This window comes from Aulonocara sp. 'chitande type north' Nkhata Bay, linkage group LG3 (assembly GCF_057382095.1).
Source record: "Aulonocara sp. 'chitande type north' Nkhata Bay isolate Kocher_YH1m ecotype deep benthic linkage group LG3, A_spYH_male_GT1.1, whole genome shotgun sequence".
In the NCBI taxonomy this organism is placed as follows: Eukaryota; Metazoa; Chordata; class Actinopteri; order Cichliformes; family Cichlidae; genus Aulonocara; species Aulonocara sp. 'chitande type north' Nkhata Bay.
Genome location: NC_141346.1, coordinates 20,635,180 through 20,658,270, shown reverse-complemented (window position 1 = coordinate 20,658,270; position 23,091 = coordinate 20,635,180). Strand labels below are relative to the sequence as shown.

The 23,091-nt window shown below is 38.7% G+C and overlaps 1 protein-coding gene across 2 annotated transcripts; it reads right to left on the bottom strand.

Moving 5' to 3' along the window:
- Positions 1-90: 90 nt before the first annotated feature.
- LOC147334466 (uncharacterized) lies at positions 91-22,508 on the bottom strand. Of its 2 annotated transcripts, XM_086272599.1 has the most exons (10): positions 22,201-22,508; positions 21,778-21,846; positions 21,059-21,198; positions 12,402-12,510; positions 11,942-12,177; positions 8,953-9,020; positions 6,000-6,085; positions 4,391-4,626; positions 3,948-4,054; positions 91-2,126 (listed from the first exon to the last, which is right to left on the bottom strand). In XM_086272599.1, the coding sequence occupies exons 1-10, from the start codon at positions 22,445-22,447 to the stop codon at positions 836-838; spliced, it is 2,589 nt and encodes an 862-aa protein (XP_086128725.1). In that variant the 5' UTR covers positions 22,448-22,508; the 3' UTR covers positions 91-835. The 2 variants fall into 2 exon arrangements, with proteins under 2 accessions (XP_086128725.1, XP_086128730.1); XM_086272604.1 differs by lacking the exon at positions 21,778-21,846.
- Between the last annotated feature and the right edge of the window lie 583 nt (positions 22,509-23,091).

Here is a 23,091-nt window from a genome sequence, read left to right as displayed (position 1 = left end):
GCTAAGTTTCCAGCACATTGTTGAATTTCTGCCTGGTCAAATTAAGGCAGTTCTAAAGGCTAAAGGAGGTCCAACTCAGTACCAGTAAGCTTTTTGTTTATTTTTTTATTCAAGGAAGCATGTTACTATCTAAATTAAGCACACAGTTCACACAGTAAGATTTGTAACATTTTGCTGTTCCAAACAAGTGAAACCCCAAAGCCTACCTCGGAATCTAACAAGACTCATCTGGAAAAAAATCATACTGTAATTGCTAACACTACAGCAATTGAGGCAAGGTGGCACTTTAACAATTATATTTATCCATTCATCCATCCTCTTCCTCTTCTGACAGTTAGGATAGACCCCAGTCAGCACCCACAAGTCTGAACTGGTTTGATGGATGGATATAATTTTTTATGGATAGAAAGTCTGGAGTTGAGGATTTGCTCAACAGAAGAACATAAACTACTTTTTTGACTCCACCTTAGTCGGCAGTGTCAAGTAACACAAGTTGAAAAAGGAAAATTAAAATGTTCATCTACATATTTGGTAAAAAAAAAAAACCCAAAAACGAAATAATCTCCAAAAGAAATAATCAATAACTGAATAAGTCACTCGTTTTTTGTTAATACACAGAATTTTTCCTTTTCTATTTCAGGGAAAACTCACCATAGTGAGGCCATCATAATCACATTTACATTTAACTATCCAAAAATAGTCTGAAAAATTTGTTAACACTTCCATACTTTTTTGACTTAAGAAAACAAACAAATATAAAAGGTTGTAGCACATGAACTTGGGAAACTAAAATGTTTAACTGACTGATTTTTAAGACCCTGCGCTAAAATGTCTCTTAGAGCGTGGACTGAGTGGCGGACTTGTGTTCTTCGGGCTGGTGGGTTTTCATGTGCGATTTTAAACAGTGGCTCTGAGTGAAGGCTTTCTCGCATAATGTGCACTGATACGGTCTCTCTCCATTGTGGATCCTCATGTGAATCTTCAGGTGTGCCTTGCGAGAGCACGCCTTCCCACAGATCTCACACACAAACTGTTTGATGCCCGCATGGATCTTGACGTGGGAGTTTAGGGCAGCCCTTTGTTTAAAAAAACGTCCACATATGGTGCAGCCGTATGGAGCCTCACCGCTGTGCACTCGCAAGTGTTTCTTTAGTTCGCCGTTGCTCACAAAACCTTTATTGCATGTGACGCAGACAAAAGGCTTCTCGTTGCTGTGCGTCTTCAGGTGAGCCTTCAGGGTCTGATTTGTCGTGAAGGTTTTGCAGCAGATGTGGCAGAGGTACGGTTGGTCCCTGGCTGTGTGAATCTTCTCATGAGTCTTCAAAGACCATTGAAGTCTGAATTGCTTTCCGCAGATGTGGCAGCAATACTGCCGCTCACCAGTGTGAGTCAGCTTGTGTCGGCTCAAAGCCCTGCGATCAGCGACAGACTTACCACAAATCTTACAGTGGTATCGCTCTTTCCTGGTGTGGGTTTTGGTGTGAGCTGTGAGCTGTCCCTTAAGAACAAATGATTTGGGGCATATATCACATTGGTATAGTTTCTCCTGCACATGAATCGAACGGTGAATCCTCAGGGCAGACATTCGAGGAAAGGTTTTGCTACAAACGTTACATTTGAACAGCTTGTTTGCTGTGTGAAAAGACACATGGCTCCGCAAGCTCTTTCTGGAGTAGAAAGACTTCCCACAAATTGAACACTTGTAAGTTTTTTGGTAATTTTGAAGATGGTCCTTCAACTTTTCCACAGAGTCCAAAGTCTTTCCACAAACTCCACAAACACTCTGCGGCTCATCCACGTGACTCCAGATGTGTCTCATCAAACTGGCCAGGTGAGTGTACCCAACTCCACAAACTTTACAGGAAACTTTACCCTTAAACCTCTTTATCCAACACTTGGCTACTTGCTTCTTTTTTGTTTGTTTTTCTTTTTTTCTTTTTGGCAGTTGCAGCTTGGGATCAGGTTTCCAGTCATCGTCTCCATCCAACATCTCATCTTCATTCATGCCATCACTGGAGTTAACTTCGCTGTCACTAGCATCTTCTTCAGTTCGCAGGTCCTGGTTTTCTGATGTTGAGTTGGTGGCCAGAACATCGACTGTGGTGTCATCGTCATGCTGAGTTGGGCTGCCGAGGAACATAAATTTGTAGTTACTTTGTGCAAATTCGAAATGACTTTAAGACAAAGTCTTAAGTGTTCACTGAATCCCAGTTACAGCGGTCCCTCGTTTATCGCGGGAATTACATTCTAAAAATAACCCACAATAGGTAAAATTCGCAAACTGGTAATCTTTATTTTTTACAAATATTATAGATGTTTTAAGGCTGTAAAACCCCTCACTACACACTCTGTAGACTTTTCTCAGACAGGCATGAACATTTTCACACTTCTTTCACACACTTTCACACAAAGTTCAAACCTTTGTAGAAAAATAAGTCCAGTATTATAGAATGAAACCAAAGATCAAAACCTGTTTTCAGGTACAGAACATACGAATAGAGCAGCTGCCAGAGAATTCATCATTAATGAATCAATGGAAGAAGAATGAGTTGAGTAAAGTTTGACTTATCTGACTGTTTGGTTTTTGTTTGTTTTTTTGCTTAATGCACCTTATAATTCGGTGAGCTTTATGGTCCGAAAAATACGGTAACTTCTATCCTCCTTTAGCTTGTCCAGAAGTCCAACTTTTTGTGCATCTTCCTCTGCCTTTTGGTGTGCTACTGCAGGTGCCTTTGATGTCGACACTGTTGTGTTTGCTTTCTTCTGCTAGCGAAGATTTATGTAAATTTGACAAGCTGAACACATCCTGTACTGTACTGGAGACATGGTACGAGAGTGATTGACAATGGTTTACAGTCGATCAGGACATAGGACAAAATGCGCTGTGAAAAAAAAAAAAGCATGCAAAATTGCACCCAAAAAATCTGTGAAACAGCGAGGCCGCGAAAATGGAACGCATTATAGTGAGGGACCACTGTAATCCAATCTCGAAAAACACTTGATATTTAATGGGCTTTAGGTACATGTTGTTGCAAAACAAAAATTTGCACAAAAAAAGGATAAGAGTTTTCCTCCCAGGAAAGCATATCTTGCTCTACAACCTTTATATACCTTTCAGCTTTCATAGTTCGTTCCAAAACAAGCACACTGCCAATACCGTCTGCACTTATACACCCCGTTACCATCAGACAAGCTGGCTTTTGAACTGAACGCTGATAACACGATGGATGGTCTCCCTGGCGGACGCAACGTTCATGATCACCAACAATAATATTAAATTTGGACTTCTTCGAATGACTCTTGGCCCACATGACATGATGGCACCTCTGGGCCATGTTCAAATATGACTTATTTTTGCATGACGGAGCTTTAGCTAGTATCTGCAGATGGCACGGAGGATTGTGTTAACTGACATTGTCTGAGGGCCCCAGAGATCACTGGGATCCAATAAAGGTCATCTGAATTGTCCCTTACAAACTGAGACATTTAACGTCTAACACTCAAAACGGCTTTATTTGCTGTGAAACACGAACACTAAAAGCAGGAAACAAAACACAAAACTAGGAAACTAGGAGATTAGACTAGATCTCAGATTTATATATCTTAATTAATTAATTAAATGCATTAATTAAATTGCTGAAAAATTTCCACCTGTAAAACTGTAAATTGCGAATTCTAGAGCCATTTTCTTTTCTCAGATTTCGCCATCTTTAATTTTCAGTTGACTCCTGTTAGTAAAATGATGTATGCATTTCTTTATATTAATCTAATTAAGCATAATAATCAAGTAAGTTATGGTGTCATCTGGCTACAATTGATTTTTTTTCATGCTGTTCATTTAATTTTTTATTGTTTCAGAAGATGTTTTTGTAAAAGCCTTTGTAAAAAAAAAAATATCAGTAGCAAATCTCTTTAATTTCAGTTGTTTTATCAGTTTTTTAAATTACCTGGAAAGCAGTTTAGCTTTAACACTTCTTAGTGCCTCGGCATCACTGGACGGTGGATCGACATTTGTCTGTAAAGAGTGAAGGGTCTTCTCCTCCTCCTTCCCTGTCTGTAAGGGTTAGTTCCACAAATTATTTTTACAAATTTATTTGCAAAAACAACAAAAGTACAAGTTTAGATTAGATTTTTTAAATTCAACCGTCTTTTCAAAAATTCTCTTCTTCTAGTCAACCCACAACTACAGACATTTACAAGCCAGTAAGAACCATATTTCAAATGTTACTTCCTTGCTAGAAAGTCACCTGACTCAAAAATATCGACAAGCTAGGAGCAAAGCAGATTGTGAAAGCTGCTGCTCTACAGAAAAGCAGAAATCATGTGCTAACAAATGTAAATGTTGTGTCAAAATGTCTCATATGAATTGTCTATAACTGCTTCAACCTACCTTTGGCCTAATGTAGAGGGCCGAGTTTCCAACAGCATTGATGGCGTTGTAGATCGCCTCTGGAGTTCTCGGCTCTATTTGCAACAGCTGGAGCCTTTTGTGTGAGCTTGATATGAGAAAGTCCAAATGTTCTTCAGAGCCCAGCTGAGGGAAGGTGGACCTCAGCAACTCCAGGAAGTCGTCCTCTTGCAGACCACGAGGACACGTCAGATTCTGCACCGGACATTTCTTAAACACTGAAATAAAAAGAGTTCAACCTTTGATGGATCTAAAGCCTGAAAGAAACTAACAGTTATTTAACTAACAGTTATTTAACAGTTATTTGAGTCTATAAAACAAAAGAAAACAAAAAAAAAAAATTAGCAGAGTGATCAACCACAGTCCAAGAAGACCTCATCAAACGACTACTGGTCACTGAGAGGTTTTGTAAACTTGCATTAACATAAATCAGTGACAGGACTCACACAAACACACTTCTTTGTAACTTATTAAGGCTTCAGCTACACCAGCCTAGAGACTCCCTGGCAGCTTCTGGTTGCTAGGTAAAAATGTGCATTCCCTGACTAGTTGCTAGTTATCCAAAATCAGTTGCTACACCTTCGATTTCCTTGTAATTGCTTTGGAGTTTTGCCTAGCGATTTCTGATAACCTCAGGCAACCACTTAGTAACCAGCTGTGGAATATATACAGTGATGTGGAAAAGTGTTTACCCCCTTCCCGATTTCCAGCTTTGTATTCGTATAGCGCTTTGCTAGTCCCTAAGGACCCCAAAGTGCTTTACACATCCAGTCATCCACCCATTCACACACACATTCACACACTGGTGATGGCAGCTACATTGTAGCCACAGCCACCCTGGGGCGCACTGACAGAGGCGAGGCAGCCGGACACTGGCGCCACCGGGCCCTCTGACCACTATCAGTAGGCAACGGGTGAAGTGTCTTGCCCAAGGACACAACGACCGAGACTGTCCAAGCCGGGGCTCGAACCGGCAACTTTCCGATTACAAGGCGAACTCCCAACTCTTGAGCCACGATCGCCCATCTAAATGACGGTGTTGTTATTAAGGGGGAAAATGGTCTGCAAGTCAGAGTTCCAACACAAAAACCACTGCTGAGCAAAAGGTACATCTCAGTTTTGCCAGAAAACATCTTTATGAGACTGTGGCATGACATCAAAAAGGCTGTTCATGCTCGAAAACCCTCCAATACAACTGAATTACAACAATTCTGCAAAGATGAGTGAGCCAAAATTCAGCGCTGTTAAAGTTATCAAGAACATTTGATTGCAGTTGCTACTAAGTGTGGCCCAACCAGTTACTAGGTTTAGGGGAAATCATTTTTTCACACATTTTGTATTTTTTTCCTCCCTTAATAATAAACACCTTCATTTAGAAACTGCATTTTGTGTTCACTTGTGTTATCTTTGTCTAAAACTATGTTTGATGATCTGAAACATTCAAGTGTGACAAACAAAAAATATATCAAGAAAGGGGCAAACCCCTTTTCACACCACTGTACATATATTTTTATTTAGCAATCATAGTTTGCCAGTCTCTAGGACTAATCGACTAATCATTTTAGCTCCATAATGAAGAACATGACCGTACCAGTGTTCGAGAGCGTGTCAATCTGAGAGTCCTCAAGGATGCGGATCCGGAAATCTATAGGAGTCTTTGCGTCATTGTATTTCACCCTATCAAACGCAAACACGCAGAGAAGAAGGAAAATACATTTTTTAATGGCTTTAATTGGCTGAAAGTGTCACAGCATTGTGTTTTCAATTTTTACAACAAAACGTGGCCAAAATGTATGACTGGCTCTAGGTTTGGTGCAGCAGTGCTATACGTCTTTAGAGCCAGCAAATACACAAGAGCGCACAAGTGATGCCCTCTTTAGTTTGATTACCTTTTTATTTTTTACACTTTATTTTTATTGACAGTCCTGTATATCTTTTACAAAACATGCAGACCCCCAACAAGCACAGAGCATCTAGCCTAACAAACAAAAAAAAAGACATATCCCTTTATGGTACAATCAGATCAAATAGGTGAATTACAGAAATGACACATGGTACCAGAAATTATAATATTTTTCCATTTAAGTAAAGATCCCATTTTTTCCAGTATTTCTCAAATTTATCGGCAGCAAGTCTTAGTGAGAAAGTCAGTCTCTCCGTTGTGTAAATTTTCTTGATAATGCCTATGCAGTCCAAGAATGACGGTGGATCCACGTTTAGCCATTTGCGAGTTATGGCTTTCTTTGCACCAGCCAAAAGTATCAATAAAAGATATTTGTCTGAATTCCTCAGTCCTTGTGGCAAATCACATAGATAAAACACAGTGAAATCAGGGGCCAAGTTCAAGCCCATTACGGTATTGATTTCTTTGATTACTACTAGCAAATAGGGAACAATCTTAGCACATTCCCAAAAAATATGAAAATGTCCTGCAGATACACATCCACAGTTTCTCCAACACTGAGCCTTGTCGGGGTCTTTACTTTGTTTACTCTTAGTATTATGCGTGACAAAAAACCGCACTGTTTTTCCATGCAAATTCCCTCCATAGATGTGAGCTTGAGGTCATTACCACAGCCTTACATATATTGAACCAGTTGTTGTCATGTTTTATTATTTCAGCCTCTTTTTCCCATCTAGCTTTGATATATGTTGTGTCATTATTCCTACATCTTTGTAAACATTTGTATAATCTGGATATGTGTTTCTTTGGTGCATTCCCCTTACAAGAGTCAATGAAGATTTTAACCAAGCCCGTGTCCTCCTCTTCTAGGAATTTTATGTTTCTGTCGTAATGGTGCCTCAGCTGGAGGTATCTAAACAAATCCTGTCTTTCCAAGTAAAAACTTCTCTGGAGTTGCTGGTAGTCTTTTAGTACATTTTTATCTGTAATCTTCCAGTAGCCTGTTATACCCTTATGTGACCACTCTATAAATCTCTTATCCATGTTTGCAGGTGCAAAATCCGAATCGTAAGCAGACTTTTTTCAGTTTTCTTATATTTGAGTATCCTATAACATGTCTCTATGGGCACTTTCATTAGTGCTGGGAGCAGGTCTGCATCTATATGTCCTTTAATGAGTGGTTGATCTCCATTTAGCCTCACACATTGGATCACACCACCCAATCATCACTCGTAACTGTGCAGCCCTATAATAGTCCTCAAGACATGGCAGAGTGAATCCACCTTTGTCCTTTTGCAGTTGTAATGTCTAAAATTTTATTCTTGGTTTTTGTTTGGCCCAAATAAAATTACAAAACGCCTTTTTCGTCATCAAGCCTGACAGCTACTGATTCGATATTTTTCATTTTATTTATTAGATGGAGAGCCCGCCTCACGTTATCATGAGTTTGCCTATTTCGAACAAAACCTGTTTCTGTATCAGTTAGTTCGGAAGTTATAAATTCCAACCGTTTAGCTAATATTGTTGCAAATATCCCATAGTCGATATTCAAGACTGATACGGGTCTATAGGAACCACATTCTGTTCTATTTTTACCCAGTTTGGGAATTACTGAAATAACTGCTCGTTTCCAGGATGGTGGTATCCCCCCTCCCCCGTAAGCACATGGTTAAAGCAATCCCTCAGCAGAGGGGTTACTACTCTGAAGTGTTTATACCACTCTGCCGGGTAGCCATCCTCATCGGCCATCTTATTACCTTTCAATTTTGAAATAGCCTCGTTAATCTCCTCCGCAGTTATTGTTTGTGTTCTGTTCCTATCGATGGTAAATCAAGTGAGGAAAGAAATACATTAACAGAGGGCACATCTATCATGTGTGGTTCTGCGTACAGTCGGGTATAATAGGTCACAAAAGATTATTTTATGCTTTTCATGTCATGACATATCTTATCATTTGCTGGGTTTTTAATTTTCTGAATAAATCTGTCAGCCTGCTGTTTCCGTATCCTCCAAGTAAGGAGTCTCTTAGATTTGGGACCATTTTCATAATAATTCTGCTTAATGAGTTTAGCCCTTTTCTCTATTTGGTCATCATATAACCTATTAATATCTGTTGTGTTTCTTTAATTTTTCATATGTTCTGATTCTAGGTGTTTCAGTCTCGTAGTAAGGTCTTTTAGATACTTCTCTTTTTCCTTTTTTTAATATGAGGACCACAAAATTAGCTTCCCTCGTAAGAACTGCCTTCGCTGCATCCAATAAAATACTAGGAGAAATATCACCATTGTTATTGTACTCCATGTATTCCTTAAATTCTTCTTTTACAAACTTTTTGAATTCTACATCATTTAGTAGACTAGTATTAAGCCTCCATAAAGTCTCTTTGCGATCTGAATCCAAATGGAGTGTCAGGTACACCCCTGCATGGTGCGAAATATCTCTCACCCCTATATCACAATTTATAATTCTATGCTTATCAAAGTGTCACATAAAAAAATAGTCCAGTCTTGAATACATATGGTGGGAATGTGAAGAAAAGGTATATTTCTTTTCCAGTGAGTGTGCATCCCTCCACACGTCAACCAACCCCAATTCCTTAAGCATTCTTTTAACATATAATGCTTCTGGTTAGTTTGATTACCTTTTGATATATTTTGCTCGATCAGCTGATGGTGTTGCAGGGTTGGATCTGGAGTTGTCATCTTGTTTCTGGAGAAACAGACACAGCAGAAAAATATCTCAAACTTCACCATCCCAGTGTTTAGTTTCCCCAACAGAAAAAAAACATGCCCCAACTGACATAACATTTCATCATTTGAAAGCTTTAGCTTCCAAATGATTCAGTCTCTATGGAAAAACTTACACAATCGCAAAAAATCTCCTGGACTGAACAAACAACCCTAAATGTGTAAAAAATTTGTTACCCTGTTGATATAACAATACCAGATGAATATGCACTAATTGGTAAAAATACAACCCAATTGGTATGAAAATAATCAGAACATGTCTGAACAGGCAAAATTATTGAATATTTGTTCTGAAAATGCCATTAAGAGACCCATCAACAAACGGATCAGACTTCCAACCGTCAGAGAGGTGAAAACATGGCAAGAGGGGGTCATATCTGTTCTGCGAGATTGCTTTGAATAAAAACCCCGGTTCTCTGCAAAGCTACGCAACCTGATGAAAATCAGAGACTCTACCTTTAAGTCCAAAAATAGAGAAGTTTACACTACAGCCAGAGCAGACCTATCACAGGCCATCAAAGAGGCAAAGCGGCAGTATGCAGATAAGATCAACACACATTTCACAAGTACAAAGGATACTCTGTGCATGTGGCAGGGCATCCAAACAATCACGGGCTACAAGCCAACACCTCCGGTAGGGGTGGGCGATATAAACGATATACGATAGAAACTATATAAGTTTGGCCAACGATAGAGATTTTGACTATACCGCTCTATTGCAATAGCGCATGTTGATGACATCATCAAGCTGCGCCTGTTTTGGTTGAAAGCATCGCAGCGGCTACAACCATTATCATCTGCAAATTATGCCGGGCGACAGTCATGGCAAAGAGATGAAGCACTTTTGAAATATGGGGAAAGCCAAAAACTGCTCTTCCTCCACTTCCGTAACATTGATTCATTAATGTTGAATTCTCTCGCAGCTGTTCTATTCCCATGTTGTTGCAGTATATTAATAACTAACCTCGTATTGTGGATGAATAATCTCAGTTGTTCTCCTGACTGAAGTTTAGCCCGTGTATAGCATCCTGCTATGCGATTGCATTTGTCCCTGATCACCAGAATCCCTCACGTTAACTTTTATTGCGTGGAAAAAAAGTTGGTGTTCGTCCTCCAGCTTCACTGTGCTAATGTTATGCTAACATAGCTGTGTCGCTAGCAGTCGCATAGCACAACCAATTATATACCAGGTAGTCCAACTTCAGTAACCCTGCAAACGCCACTGCTGTTTAGTTTTCTGTCTTCATTTATGTTGGAAGTGGTAGCAGAGCTGCACGTTTTAATTAGTTTCAAAAATCTCTCAGTCAGAACATGGTATGTCATGTTTGGGTGGAAGCTAGCGAGCTAACTTCCTGTTAACTTGTAACTCCGTCAAATTTAATAAATTCTGTTTTCATTGATGCATGGATGTTAAACTTAATTGTTACACTTGTTAAACAGCAACGCTGATGATTTTATTAAAGACGAAAGAATTTAGACCGTTTTTAGCTCTCAGTGTTCGTTTGACTTTGGGACCTGAAGCGGACGGAGTTTTGGACCCAGATTACTCCGTGAAGCTCCTCACTATGGCAGCCGTAATGCTCTGACAATCCATCAAGCAGTGCGGCTTACCAAACATGTACTAAAACATTTTTTTAACAGATTTCTGCACGCCAAAATCGGTTCGAGGTCAGTAAGCACAACCAGAATTCATACATAAGGCACACTCTCGATTTTTGAGAAAATTAAAGGATTTTAAGTGTGCCTTATAGTGTGGAAAATACGTTATACAGAAGAAAATCATATATCGCGATATATATCATTACCGCACGTGCTTCAAATTATATCGCAATATGGATTTTAGGCCATATCGCCCAGCCCTAACCTCCGGCATGCAGCAGTGATCCCTCACTGCCAGACCAACTAAATGACTTCTTTGCACGTTTTGAAGCAGAGAACAAAGAGTCAGCAAGGAAGATGCCCCCCTCCCCCAATGACCAAGTACTCTGTTTGTCCACAGCAGATGTCAGGATGACACTTCAACACCTGGTGGACTGGTGTCAGAATAACAACCTGTCTCTAAATGTTCAGAAGACTAAAGAGATGGTTGTTAACTTCAGGAAGAGGTCAACGACCCACACCCCACTGCACATCAACAGATCTGCTGTTGAGATGGTCAACAGTGTGAAGTTCCTGGGTGTGCACATATCAGCTGACCTCTCCTAGAACCTGAACACCACCACCATCATGAAGAAAGCCCAACAATGTCTTCACTTTCTTAGGAAACTGAAGAAGGACAGTCTCCCTCCTCTCATCATTTTACCAGGGAACCATTGAGAGCGTCCTGCTACATCACTATCTGGTACGGGAACTGCACCCTCGCTGAAAAGAGGTCTCTGCAGCGGATAGTGAGGACAGCTCCCAACTATGGCAGACACATCATCCGACGTGAGAACAGCATAGTGAAGGACACCTTCCACCCCTCACATGCACTGTTCTCCCTCCTTCCATCTGGCAGATGGTTTTGCAGCATCAAAACCGTAAAGACCAGACACTGCAAGAGCTTCTTCCCCCAAGCAGTCAGAGCCCTCAACTCACTACCACAAAATGACTGATATACACATACACCCTTATGAACACCTTACAATACTCATTAAAAGACTCAAAAAAAAAAAAAAAAAAAAAACCTTCCACAAATCCACTACAAACTGGACCTGAAAACAACATGCTTATTTGCACTCAGTCACATAATTCTGTATACACTGTATACTTTGTATACTACTTTATTGACAATAAAGCTCTTGGATCTTGAATCTTGAAGAGAATGCAGTCCTTCCCAACAAAACATCACACCACAAGTGTCAAAATGCCTCTTATGAATTGTTTAGAACTGTATCAACCTACCTTCGGTCTGATGTAGAGGGCCGAGCTTCCTGCAGTCTTGATGGCCTTGTAGATCACCTCTGGGGTCCTTGGCTCTACTTGCAAAGGCTGGAGCCTCCTGTTTGTGCTGGATGTAAAAAAGTCCAAAGGTTCATCAGAGCCTAGCTGAGGGAAGGTGGACCTCAGCAGCTCCAGGAAGTCGTCCTCCTGTAGACCAGGAGGACACCTCAGATCCTGCACCGGACATTTCTTAAACACTGAAATACAAAGAAGTCATTGTGAAATCGTGAAACCAAGAAAAAAAAGGCACTTTCATGATCATTTGTAAAACCTAAGAGTCCACCTTGAGGTCCTGAAATAACGATGAATGTCACTCTGAAACAGTTTGCTGGGCCTCTTTACATTCCAACACATTTAATATTGGTAAGAAAATTAAAAAAAAAAAAAAACATATCTGAAAAACAAAGAACATGAAGTATACCAAGGTTAGAGAGTATTTCAGTCTGGGAATCCTCCAAGATGCGGATCCGGAAATTTGGAAGGGTCTGCGTGCCTCCAGTCAGAGCTTTGCTGGGCCTCTTCACTTCAAACTGATTGTAGAAACAAGTTTATTTACAGATAATCTCTTGATAAAAGCTCAAAATATACATTAGACAACAAACAAAATAGAACTGAGAGGTCTGAACACTCTGACTTCTGGCCTGGTTAGATACAAACTGAACCACAAAACTTTTCTAAAAAGCATTGATGCATGCTCAATCATCCAGGTAAGGAAATACCAAAAAGTTGACTCTGTTCAGATGATTAGAATCAACATTTCGGGATGAATAAAAAAGGTGAAAGTCTTTGCTGATATTTAACTCGAGTGAAAAAAATGGTTCACCATCCCTTTATCCTAATGGTAAATACAAAAAAAAACCACTTAAAAGTTTAATTCTAGCCCTTCTGAGTGGGATGTAGACTCAGGATTTTAGCTACAAGTGCCTGTGTTTGAAAGTGAGATTTCCTGAAACAGTAGCGGTAACATCTATTCTTGCAAAGAGAACAACAGTCTCACATGTTGTCTATGTCAGAGTTTGGTACATCTCTAAAGCTTGTGATGCAAATGCTGAGTTGGAATTCTGATCCATACAGAAGAACATACTTCTCTTTCCTGTTGTAGCATCTACTAAAGTTCAACCAACGTATTGGTGGGGCTGAGCAATCAACTGATATAAAACATTTCCTGATATATCTGTATTGACATTTAGATCGGCTGATAAATAAAAATTTTAAAAGTGAAGAGAAAACAGTTGTGTTCCAGGTCAATGAGATTTAGTTAGACATTTTCAGCAGCTACACCTCCAGCTGGAGGTGGACAAGGGTCACGGGAGGGCTGGAACTTATCCTAGCTGGGCATAAGGCAGGGTACACACTTGTGTGTCCATGCCACCCACCCAGTGGGGGTGATGACAACACCCCATCGGCCTTTTATGGTTGAGCGTCTGTTTATGTTTCATGTGTCTAAAAATATATATAACAAATTTTCAAAACAACAAATAATGGTGTTGGTATTGGTCAGACTCTATATCTATATTTTTAAATGGACTGAAGGCTGTGTAAGTTCTGAGATTTTGTCTTTGTAATTCTATAAATTCTTTTAACCATTTGAGGTTCACATCAAGACAATTGCAATTAAAAAAATATTTCTTTGCATTTTTATTCCTTTAGAACAACAGTAACAAAGTTTAGATTTTTTTTTTCAAACATAGTTTGAAACGCCATAGTTTTTCTTTTAAACATAGGCCTCTACCAAACGGTTGAGATTTTCATTAATGGTAAAACTCTGAATACAAAAATATTTTTAAAAGCTTAATAAATCAGTTATAAACTTCTGTAACTTAGCAGCAGACTAGACAGAACAGGTACAAGAGAGTTGTTGTGCTACAGAACCAACTGCAATTTAGAGGTGTTAGATGTCCTTTATTTCTGGTGATGCGCAACAAAGCACTGCTGGTGGGCCTTTCAGGCACAGAAACACTTTGCACTTCTGACATTTCCACCTTGACAGTACCTTTGGACAGTGGTTATAACGGCCTTGGTTTTCACAGTGAAGTGTCCCAAGTTGTCATAACTTTTGACAATTCAAATGTCCCTCTTGAGGGACTAATAAAGGTTTATCTTATCATATCTTATCATAAATCGACAAATTAATCATTTGGTAAAGTGTTTTAAAAAAATATTTGAATCTCATAACTAGAGATGGCACGATACCACTTTTTTATGTCCGATAATGATATCATTAATTTGGATATCTGCCGATACCGATATGAATCTGATATAGTGTATTTTTTAAATCAACAAAATAATTTTTTTAATATCTTGCTTTGTATAAGTTCATACTCAAGTTTAAAAAAAAACTAAACGCTAAAGCTATTCTGTTAAACCTGTATGCAAAAACTATTTCATAATTCAGAAATACTGATAAATCTAATAAATTTAAACCTACACCATCCTCACTATTCTGGTATTTTAAAGAGTACTTAGCGGAAATATTAAGCAACCTAACTAATAGGGTTGCCAACTCCTAGCAAAAATAAATAAATAAAAAATAGGGAACCACCTATGCGCCTTATGACGCAATCAACTTTAATTTAATGCACGTGTAAAAAAAAATGCAGAGAAATCAATTATATTTCAACAATAATTAAATTAAAAATTAATTAAAATAAATAGATTCAACATCTTTCTTCAACAGAATTGCAGACTGCACAGATGGTACCTTCCCAAAGGAAAAAGTACTATACCTTACTAGGGTATATTAAACTTAATGTATATACTACATACTATATATATATATATATATATACCTATATATATATATATATATATATATATATATATATATATATATATATATTTTTTAGGGGTGCAACGATATTCGTATCGATATTGAACCGTTCGATACAGTGCTCGGTACGCATATGTATCGAACAATACAACATTTGTAATTTATTTTATCAATTTTCCTTCTGACAATGCTGTCTGTGTTGAGCGCTCAGTGAATCTGTGTTCGACTACTCCGCCTAGGCTGCACTGTCGAGCGCAGATCCACTGAGCGCTCAACACAGACAGCATAGTCAGAAGGAAGAGCGCAGGGCAAGCTAGCGAGACAGAAGTTAAGCTCTCCTTGCAACAGGCATTGAACCTCATTCAGATCTGGCGTTTGGAATTATTTTGGTTTTCATGTGACGTATGACCCTGAAGGTAAGCGAGTCATGGACTAAAGTAAAACAGTATGTTGGATGTGCCATGCAATGCTCAATTACATTGGTGTGAACTAGTGTGTTAGCGCAGTTAGCTCGTTAACGTGTTGGCCGTCTAGCCCCATGCACGGGGCGATCGGCGGTAGCTCGTTAACGGAGATTTGCCGTGTTGTGGCGTTAAGGTCATTTCAACGAGATTAACCTGAAAGCACTAGTGGGAACACAACGAATATGACTGCACATTTACGCCGACATCATCCTAGTGCAAAGACAAGTGGAAGCAGACAAAAAAAAGCAAGCATGCTACTAACTTTAGCCGAGTCATTTAGACAGCTGTTAGCACATGATTCTCCTTATGCTGCTGAGAATATAGCCCAGAAGAAGCGGATAGTATAGCTTTTATTTTGGAAAGAGCCATTTCTCTGTAATAAACTCTTTTCCAAAGATGAGTGATTCCTCAATCAGATACAGGGCTCGCAATATCGCTAGCCCGACGTCCCGGAGCTAGCGATTTTTCCAGTCGGGCTACCAAAATCTATCTCTTCCCTGCCCATCGGGCTATTGTAGGAAAAATATATGTCAATGCTTTTGCATTCTTTCAGAAATGTAGCTGGGTAATTATGTCATTGGCATCGGTGAGCCACTGTCAATATGTGACATATTGAAGTCGCGTTTGAATTTGCGCTTGTTTTTTTGCTTTCACTTTGCAATCGTGCGAACTGTGTATAGAGAGCGACAGCACTGATCTGTGAGTGATGATAATTTGCGCACCAATTCCTCTGACATCGTCTTATTAATCGTTAGCTTACTATGCAAACATGACAAGTGAAATCTCCCGCAGCTTAAACATGTGAGAGGTTGATCGCGCAGAGAATCGCTGAGCTTATGTGAGTACGTGTGTAAAAGCATTTCAGTTCTGCTGAGCCAAATAAGACAGGTCAGGGTGAAGAAGTGACAGCCAAAGAAAAGCTTACCACAAAACGGAGAAGTTATGACAAATCAGACTATAAGGCAAAAAGAAAGTGCAGCTTTATGGTTTCATGGACAAAATAATTTCTGTGGCTGCGATATGATGAGCTAAATAACCAGGGCTGCACATAAGTGGTCCGCAGGTGCGCATTCGCTGTCAAAATAAAAAACACGCACAGGGGTTAGGGTTAAATTTAAAAACTGTACTTTTGAGTTAAAATATATATTTATAATTTTAATAAATGACAAATTAAAAATGCATGAACATTTTTTGTATCGAAAAAATATCGAACCGTGACACCAAAGTATCGAACCGAACCGAACCGTGAATTTTGTGTATCGTTGCACCCCTAATATGTATGTATGTGTATATATATATATATATATATATATATATATATATATATATAATGTTCTTCCTCTACACCCCCCCCCCAATTTTTTTGCACATGTCGAGGAGCGTGTCAGGCTACATTTCACTGTGTGTTATACTTGTATAACTATGCATGTCACAAATAAAGAACCTTGACTTAATGGTTACTATATACGGTAATGGACTTCTATACATTTTACATCAGATAAGAACTTTGGGTGTAAGATTCAGATAATTATTTATTAAAAGCTAGACATTTTAAATGAGAATAAGAAAGAAAAGTATGTCTTTGTGCCCCCTTTTCCCTGTTCATGCCCTACCTGCCCCCTTGGCTAAACTTTGCTAGATCCGCCCCTGCACAGTTACCAGCCGTCAGCTACGTAGAAAAGGATCCTGGTGTAGAAAGTAATATTAAATAAATTCTAGCTACAGCTTATCGAGCTTAATGTGCTGCTGTTGTTCAGCCGCTGGTTTCCTTTTTCTGGTGTAAAGTGGGTCAAAAACAAACAAGAGAGACGGAGTCACAACAGAAAAGCCGATCAGCTGATCACTGATCAGTTTCATGACTGAAGTAGCAGCAAGAAGAGGCAGTCGCTCCATATATCGGTTGTTAAGCTTAACGCTGGAATGCTTCACAAACATTCAGAGATGAACTTACACACTTGCTTTACTTCTCTCTGGGATCACTTTCTCAGAGATGAAGTGCTGGTTTGGTAGCGAGGCTACAAATGCTCGACCAGACTGCCGAGAGGTCTCACATTTCTCAGCCACTAAGAGTTACCCCATGTCGCAAGTTTTGTGAGGTGCTTTCGTGATATTTAATGGATCGGATTACATTTTTAATTTCTCTCCGATATCCGATCCAGTAATTTAGATCAGTATCGGACCGATACGATGCATAATGTCAGATCGTTCCATCGTTACTCATAACATTAGCTAACTCAAACTATTAGATCATGGGTAGGGAGCGTTAGTCCTCAAGAGCTGGTGTCCTGCAGATTTTAGATCTCACCCTGGGTCACTACACCTGAATCAAATGATTAGTTCATTACCAGGCCTCTGGAGAACTTCAAGACATGTTGAGGAGCTAATCTAGCCATTTGAATCAGCTGTGTTGGATCGAGGACATCTAAAACTGCAGGACACCGGCTCTCGTGGCCTGTAGTTTCCTACCCCTGTATTAGATCCTTAAAATCAAACCTCCGTCAATCTTTTGATCCATTGGGGTGTGGTAAGCCATCAAACGCCCCTATTTGAAAATAAGGATATTACATGGAATTGCTTGTATGGCCATAATTGGGTAAATGATGTAATTTGTAAAATCAAAACAAAAAAACATTAAAAAGTATAATTTTTAGGTGTTGAGTTTCGAGTGAAAGCAATTTTAGCCATTTTTTGCCATGATAGAGGCAAGAACAATGTTTAGTGAATATATTTTTGATGTATTTAAGAAGCTGAAAGTTATTAAAGCTGAAAAAAATCAAGACCCTTTCATTCCACTTGCATTAACACAGCAAAAATGGTAATAAATAAATAAATAAATAAAAGTGAAGTGGCTACAAATGGCCAGCACAAAGCCCAGAGCTTTAATGCATAAAGTGTATAAAAATCTTATTGATTACAGGGTAACACATTAATGTTAATAGCAACTCTAAGCTTTTAATTTTGAAGTTTCAAGTATAAAACAATGCTGTTACATTTACACTGTAATGTTTTACTGTAAGTATGGAAACAAGTAAACAACATTTTGAAATAACTTTAATTGGAATTCTGTACACTGAAAAAAAAACAACAACCCAACAACACATAAAAAAACAAAAAAAACAACAACAAATAGCCAATTCCTTCATCTCTCCATTAAATGTCAAACATCGCATTGACCCGTAATCCCTGCTCGTCAGCACATGCTTTTAAAAAGAGCTCCATGTCCTCTGCAAACTGAAAAACAAACAGGAAGAAGTCCCTCTACACAAAAACACTGCAGATGACAGGCCAGACAAACATCTATTGATCTGTTTGAATGCCTCCTCATTAGGGCTGGGCTATATCATATCGTTCACGGTAATACCGGTGTAATGTTGGGCAACGATAAGAAAATGAAACATCGTGACAGAATATGGGTGAAACGTGCATGCGCGGTGCCTTTGTTTACATACGCACATGGTGGCGACGCAGAATGAGAAGAGTGAAAGTGGATCGTTAAATGAAACAGATGAACCAGAATTGGTTTGTAAATATGCTGCAACTTCAGTGGTGTGGAACTGGTTTAGCTTTCATCCGTCAGATACACAACAAAGCACTATTTTTAGTAGAGCATGCTGCATGTTGATGGTTTTTTTTTTTTGCACTAATAAAGTTGAGGAGTTGTAAAGTATTTTGTCTGGTGTAAATTATATCGTCAGTTATATCGTTATCGCAAATTTTCAAATGTATATCGTGATAAATATTTTTGGCCTTTTTTTTTTAAAGAAGACTAAGACCACAGTGAGGGCATTTCATTTTCATGGACTTCATTTAGCACAGAGGGTAGAGCATATGCATGGTCTACCGAAGATTCAGAAAATGGTTTAGATGTTGGAGAGAAGACATTGAGAGGGATGCGGGGCACCTTGGAGAGTGCAGTGGGGAGCAGTCCTGATAGTGGTGGCTGACTAGCTATTGAAACATTATGTTGACATGACAATAAATGCCTTGCCATATCCCCACGCCGTATGATTGTCATGTTACAGACAGGACAGTGAAAGTGTCCTGTTGTCCTACATGGCAGCCTGCACCGGCATATCATTTTGTCTGTAAGAGAGAAAAAAAACACATGTAATTTAAATGTAGTTATATGGAATGCAATCAATTTATCTAACAATCAGAGTGTACATGTTAAGAAAAATATCCAAGCCATCCTCAATAATGAAAGCAAAATGGTGTGGATCACAAGAGCTGTCAAGAAATGTAGTGAACAGGAACAAAAAATGTATTTAATGAAAACACATTTTTCTCTTGCTGATGAATGCACTGAACTGTACAATGTGAAAAGCAACTTTTAAGTCAACAAAGAGAATGCAGAAGTACTAAAAAGAAGTGCATGTTTATAACTTTAACTATAAGGTATATATAATACTAACATACCTTTAAAAGGCAAAGCATTTTTAATGTGTCCACTTATATGCTCCTCAATCACTGCCCTGACAGTAGGGCTGAAATTGGGGCACAGAGGGCAGTGAAAGAGTCTTCTGCAACATGTTGTGCATTCCTGCAATTCTGGCTTTGAGGCAGAATTCCAAATTGATATGTGCATCTAAAACAGAGAAAAACAGATAAACACCGTATACACATTTAGGTTCAGGTTTTAGCAGAAATAACACGTTACAGTTAGCATGTAAGAGATTTGGGGAGAAAATTCTTTACAAAAAACTAATTTACAAGACACTTTTATTTGTGACATATGTATCTATTGACATATAATAGACAATTTAACCGAGGCTAACTAAAATCTGGGCAACAAAAAAGCAGATGTAATGTAATAACCCTGATTTGAAAATGTAGGGAGTACAAAGTACATGTCATGCTAAAATGTAAGAAGCAGAAGTATAAAGTAGGCACAAGAAAGTGTAGCAGTAAAGTACAGATACCAGAAACTTCTACTAAGTACAGTAATGACGTATTTGTACTTTGTTACTTTCCATCTTTGATGCCAACAAAAAAAATCATATTCTAACGCAAAATGTGTATTTTTTGCCATCTCGCCCACAGAAGCCCTTAATCCAGCTCTCTTACTTTAACCAGGGCCCGTAAACAGACATATCTGTGTTTCTCTGCCATGGATAAAAAAACCAAAATTTAAAAATGCCCGTTGCTGTAACGCAAAGTGCCAACATGATCAATGTAAGCAAACTAGATGATTCCTAGAATTATGAAATTGCTAACGGCAAATTTATATATGAAAGACTCTGTCCCAACCTTTACGATCCACTTGCAAGGTTTCCACTGTATCCATGCAGGTCACGTATTTCTGCCTACTGTGGAGGTCACGTGTTTCCGGTTACTGTGGAGGTAATATGGCACTCCACAGCGGCTGCAGCCAGACCCTTCTCGGGCTATCTTTTTAAGTCACGGTGCCATTTGGTGGATTTTTTTGGCAATACAATTGGTAGAAAAGACTCAAAAAGGTAGGTCAATTTACCTCATTGAAATGATATAGGGCCTCAAAATGTACTCTACCAATTGGTTGACCAGAACATTAAACCTTGGAGAATACATTCAGATGACCTTCAGGTGGATCTAGAGAGCTAAGTTATAAGATTTGAACTGAAGGCTGTTTGAGGCAATTACAGCTTATGTAGACACACTTAGTAATATGTCTAAATACTTAATCGGTTTTGGACTGTGTTGCATTTCTGCCAGGTTTTCACTTTATGTCTCAACTCAAACTAATTAACAACCAATTACTGCAAACTTTTTAATTTTCAGTATAAATCACACGAGAGCTGACTTGAATAATTTTAAGTTTTGACATTTTCACATATCTAAGATAGATATGTGAATTTCAAACCTTACAGGTATTTGATGGTCTGGTTCCTTAAGTTGTTCTTCATGTTGTGTGGAGCTTGTGTCTGGTTGCACAAATGGCATCTCCACCCCCTCCTCTTCCACATTATCGTACACCGGGAGACCTGAGATCACAGTGTCCTTCACATCTGGACACAGAAAGTCAGTTTTAACACAGTAATGTTTGAGTTTTACATCACAGGACTGTTTGACAACTAAAGTAAATTTTTACAACATCTGCACACACTTCTACAATTTTTATGCATGCACTGAAGCAAAACCCAATTTAACCTAAATTTCACAGCAGGAAATTGCTGAGCTCTAAACAAAAACATACACTTTGCCTTCTTATATGCTGTTTAGTGTTGCACAGCTGTGCTGAGTGCAGCTGTAACTGTTCTGTTAGCATCTTTGTATCACTACACCCTGTAAGAGGTGCAAGCTGATGCATTTTGTTGCATTTTTTAATGTCTTTAACTCACTAAAATAAAGGCTTTTTACTACAAACTCAATTCTAAAAATGTTGGAATTCTACGTCAAATATGAATAAAACAAAATGCAGTTCATTTGCAAATCTCATAACTTCGAACCAGCACTAACACTCAGAGAGCTTCGAACTCCTCTTTTACTTCTACTTCATCTGCTTTTGTCAGTTCAGTTACTTGTACTGCTGGTGTTTTTTGTATTTTACAACACAAAATCTCCAATGCAAAACCTCACAAACACACCTGACTGTTGCATGTGATGCTCATTCTCCTCGAGACTGGCTTCCATCAATACGTCACAGCTGTGCAGCTCTTTAAAAGTAAAACACTTTTTTTTTTAATTATGAGGGCCTAGAACTAAAAAAAAAAAAAATATTTATAGTGAAATATTCATGATAAGGTAAATGTAAAACAGATTCCGAGGTGATTAGCTGTTTTGATCTTTTTACCTTCACTAAGTCTGTCCGTTTCTACATTAAGTGCTGTGTAGAGAATGTGAAAGTGACCAAAAGCACCCAATTCACAAAAATCTTTATTTACGTCATAAAAACAATCTGTGTATCATTCGTTTCAGATGTTTTGATCTTTTTCTTTGCAAGTTAGTGAGCATAAATGTGTAATTTGGTAAAGAAAGTTCGGAACACCCATAACCATAACTTTGCTGACCTGTCCTCTCAAGCTTGACCCGAGGCTGCAAGAGCTCCAGCAGTCTCCTCTGCCGGTCGATCTCCTGCCTGAAGCCCGCGACCTCCTCCTCGTAGTCGGCTATCGTCCTCTCCACCACTGCTAAGATCTCCCGGGCGGCTGTGCTCAGTTTCTCAGTGATGATTCCTCTCAGTATGTCGCTCTTGGACATGTTAGCGACGCTGTCGAGTGGCTCCGAGCCTCCGCTGCTGCTTGTCCAGCAAAACATGATTTTCTTTGTTTGTTTTTTCAGTTTTGATGTCGAACGCGTTTGAGACTGTTACGGTGCAGCCACATAATGCGTCCGGGGAGAAACAACAGCTGTATCCTTTTCTGACCACTCTATCCGGACAGCCTTCAGTGACAATTCAACAACTCAACCAGTTTTAGTAATGTAATAATTATTTTACAAAGATTATTCTCCAAATGTTTGCTTTAAAAACTTTTTTTTATTATTAGTTAGTGTCCTTTATATTTCTGTTTCTAATTAACACGGAAAATGCATTAATAACCGTTTCAATTCAATATCAATTAACAAAAAGCGTGTTCATTCAAAAGTTTTCTCTGCTTTTCTTTTAAACAGATATCACTGTAAAGTAAATTTTCTTAAATTTGTCAATTAAAAAAACGTAACAAAGGTTAAGTCAGAGTAAAAAACTCCCCTTAAAGTTTCTCTTTGTTTCTCCTTTTTGTCTGGCTTTTATCAGTGGATGTTTTTATGTTTTCTGATGTACTGCTCTTCGTTCAACTTTTAATATTTCCTTCTTCAAGAGACTTTTATGGGAGCTAGTTTCCACTAATGAGAAAAACAATCTTTTTTGTTTTACATCCACTTTTGTAATTAGCTCAAAATTTTGACTCAATATCTTTAGA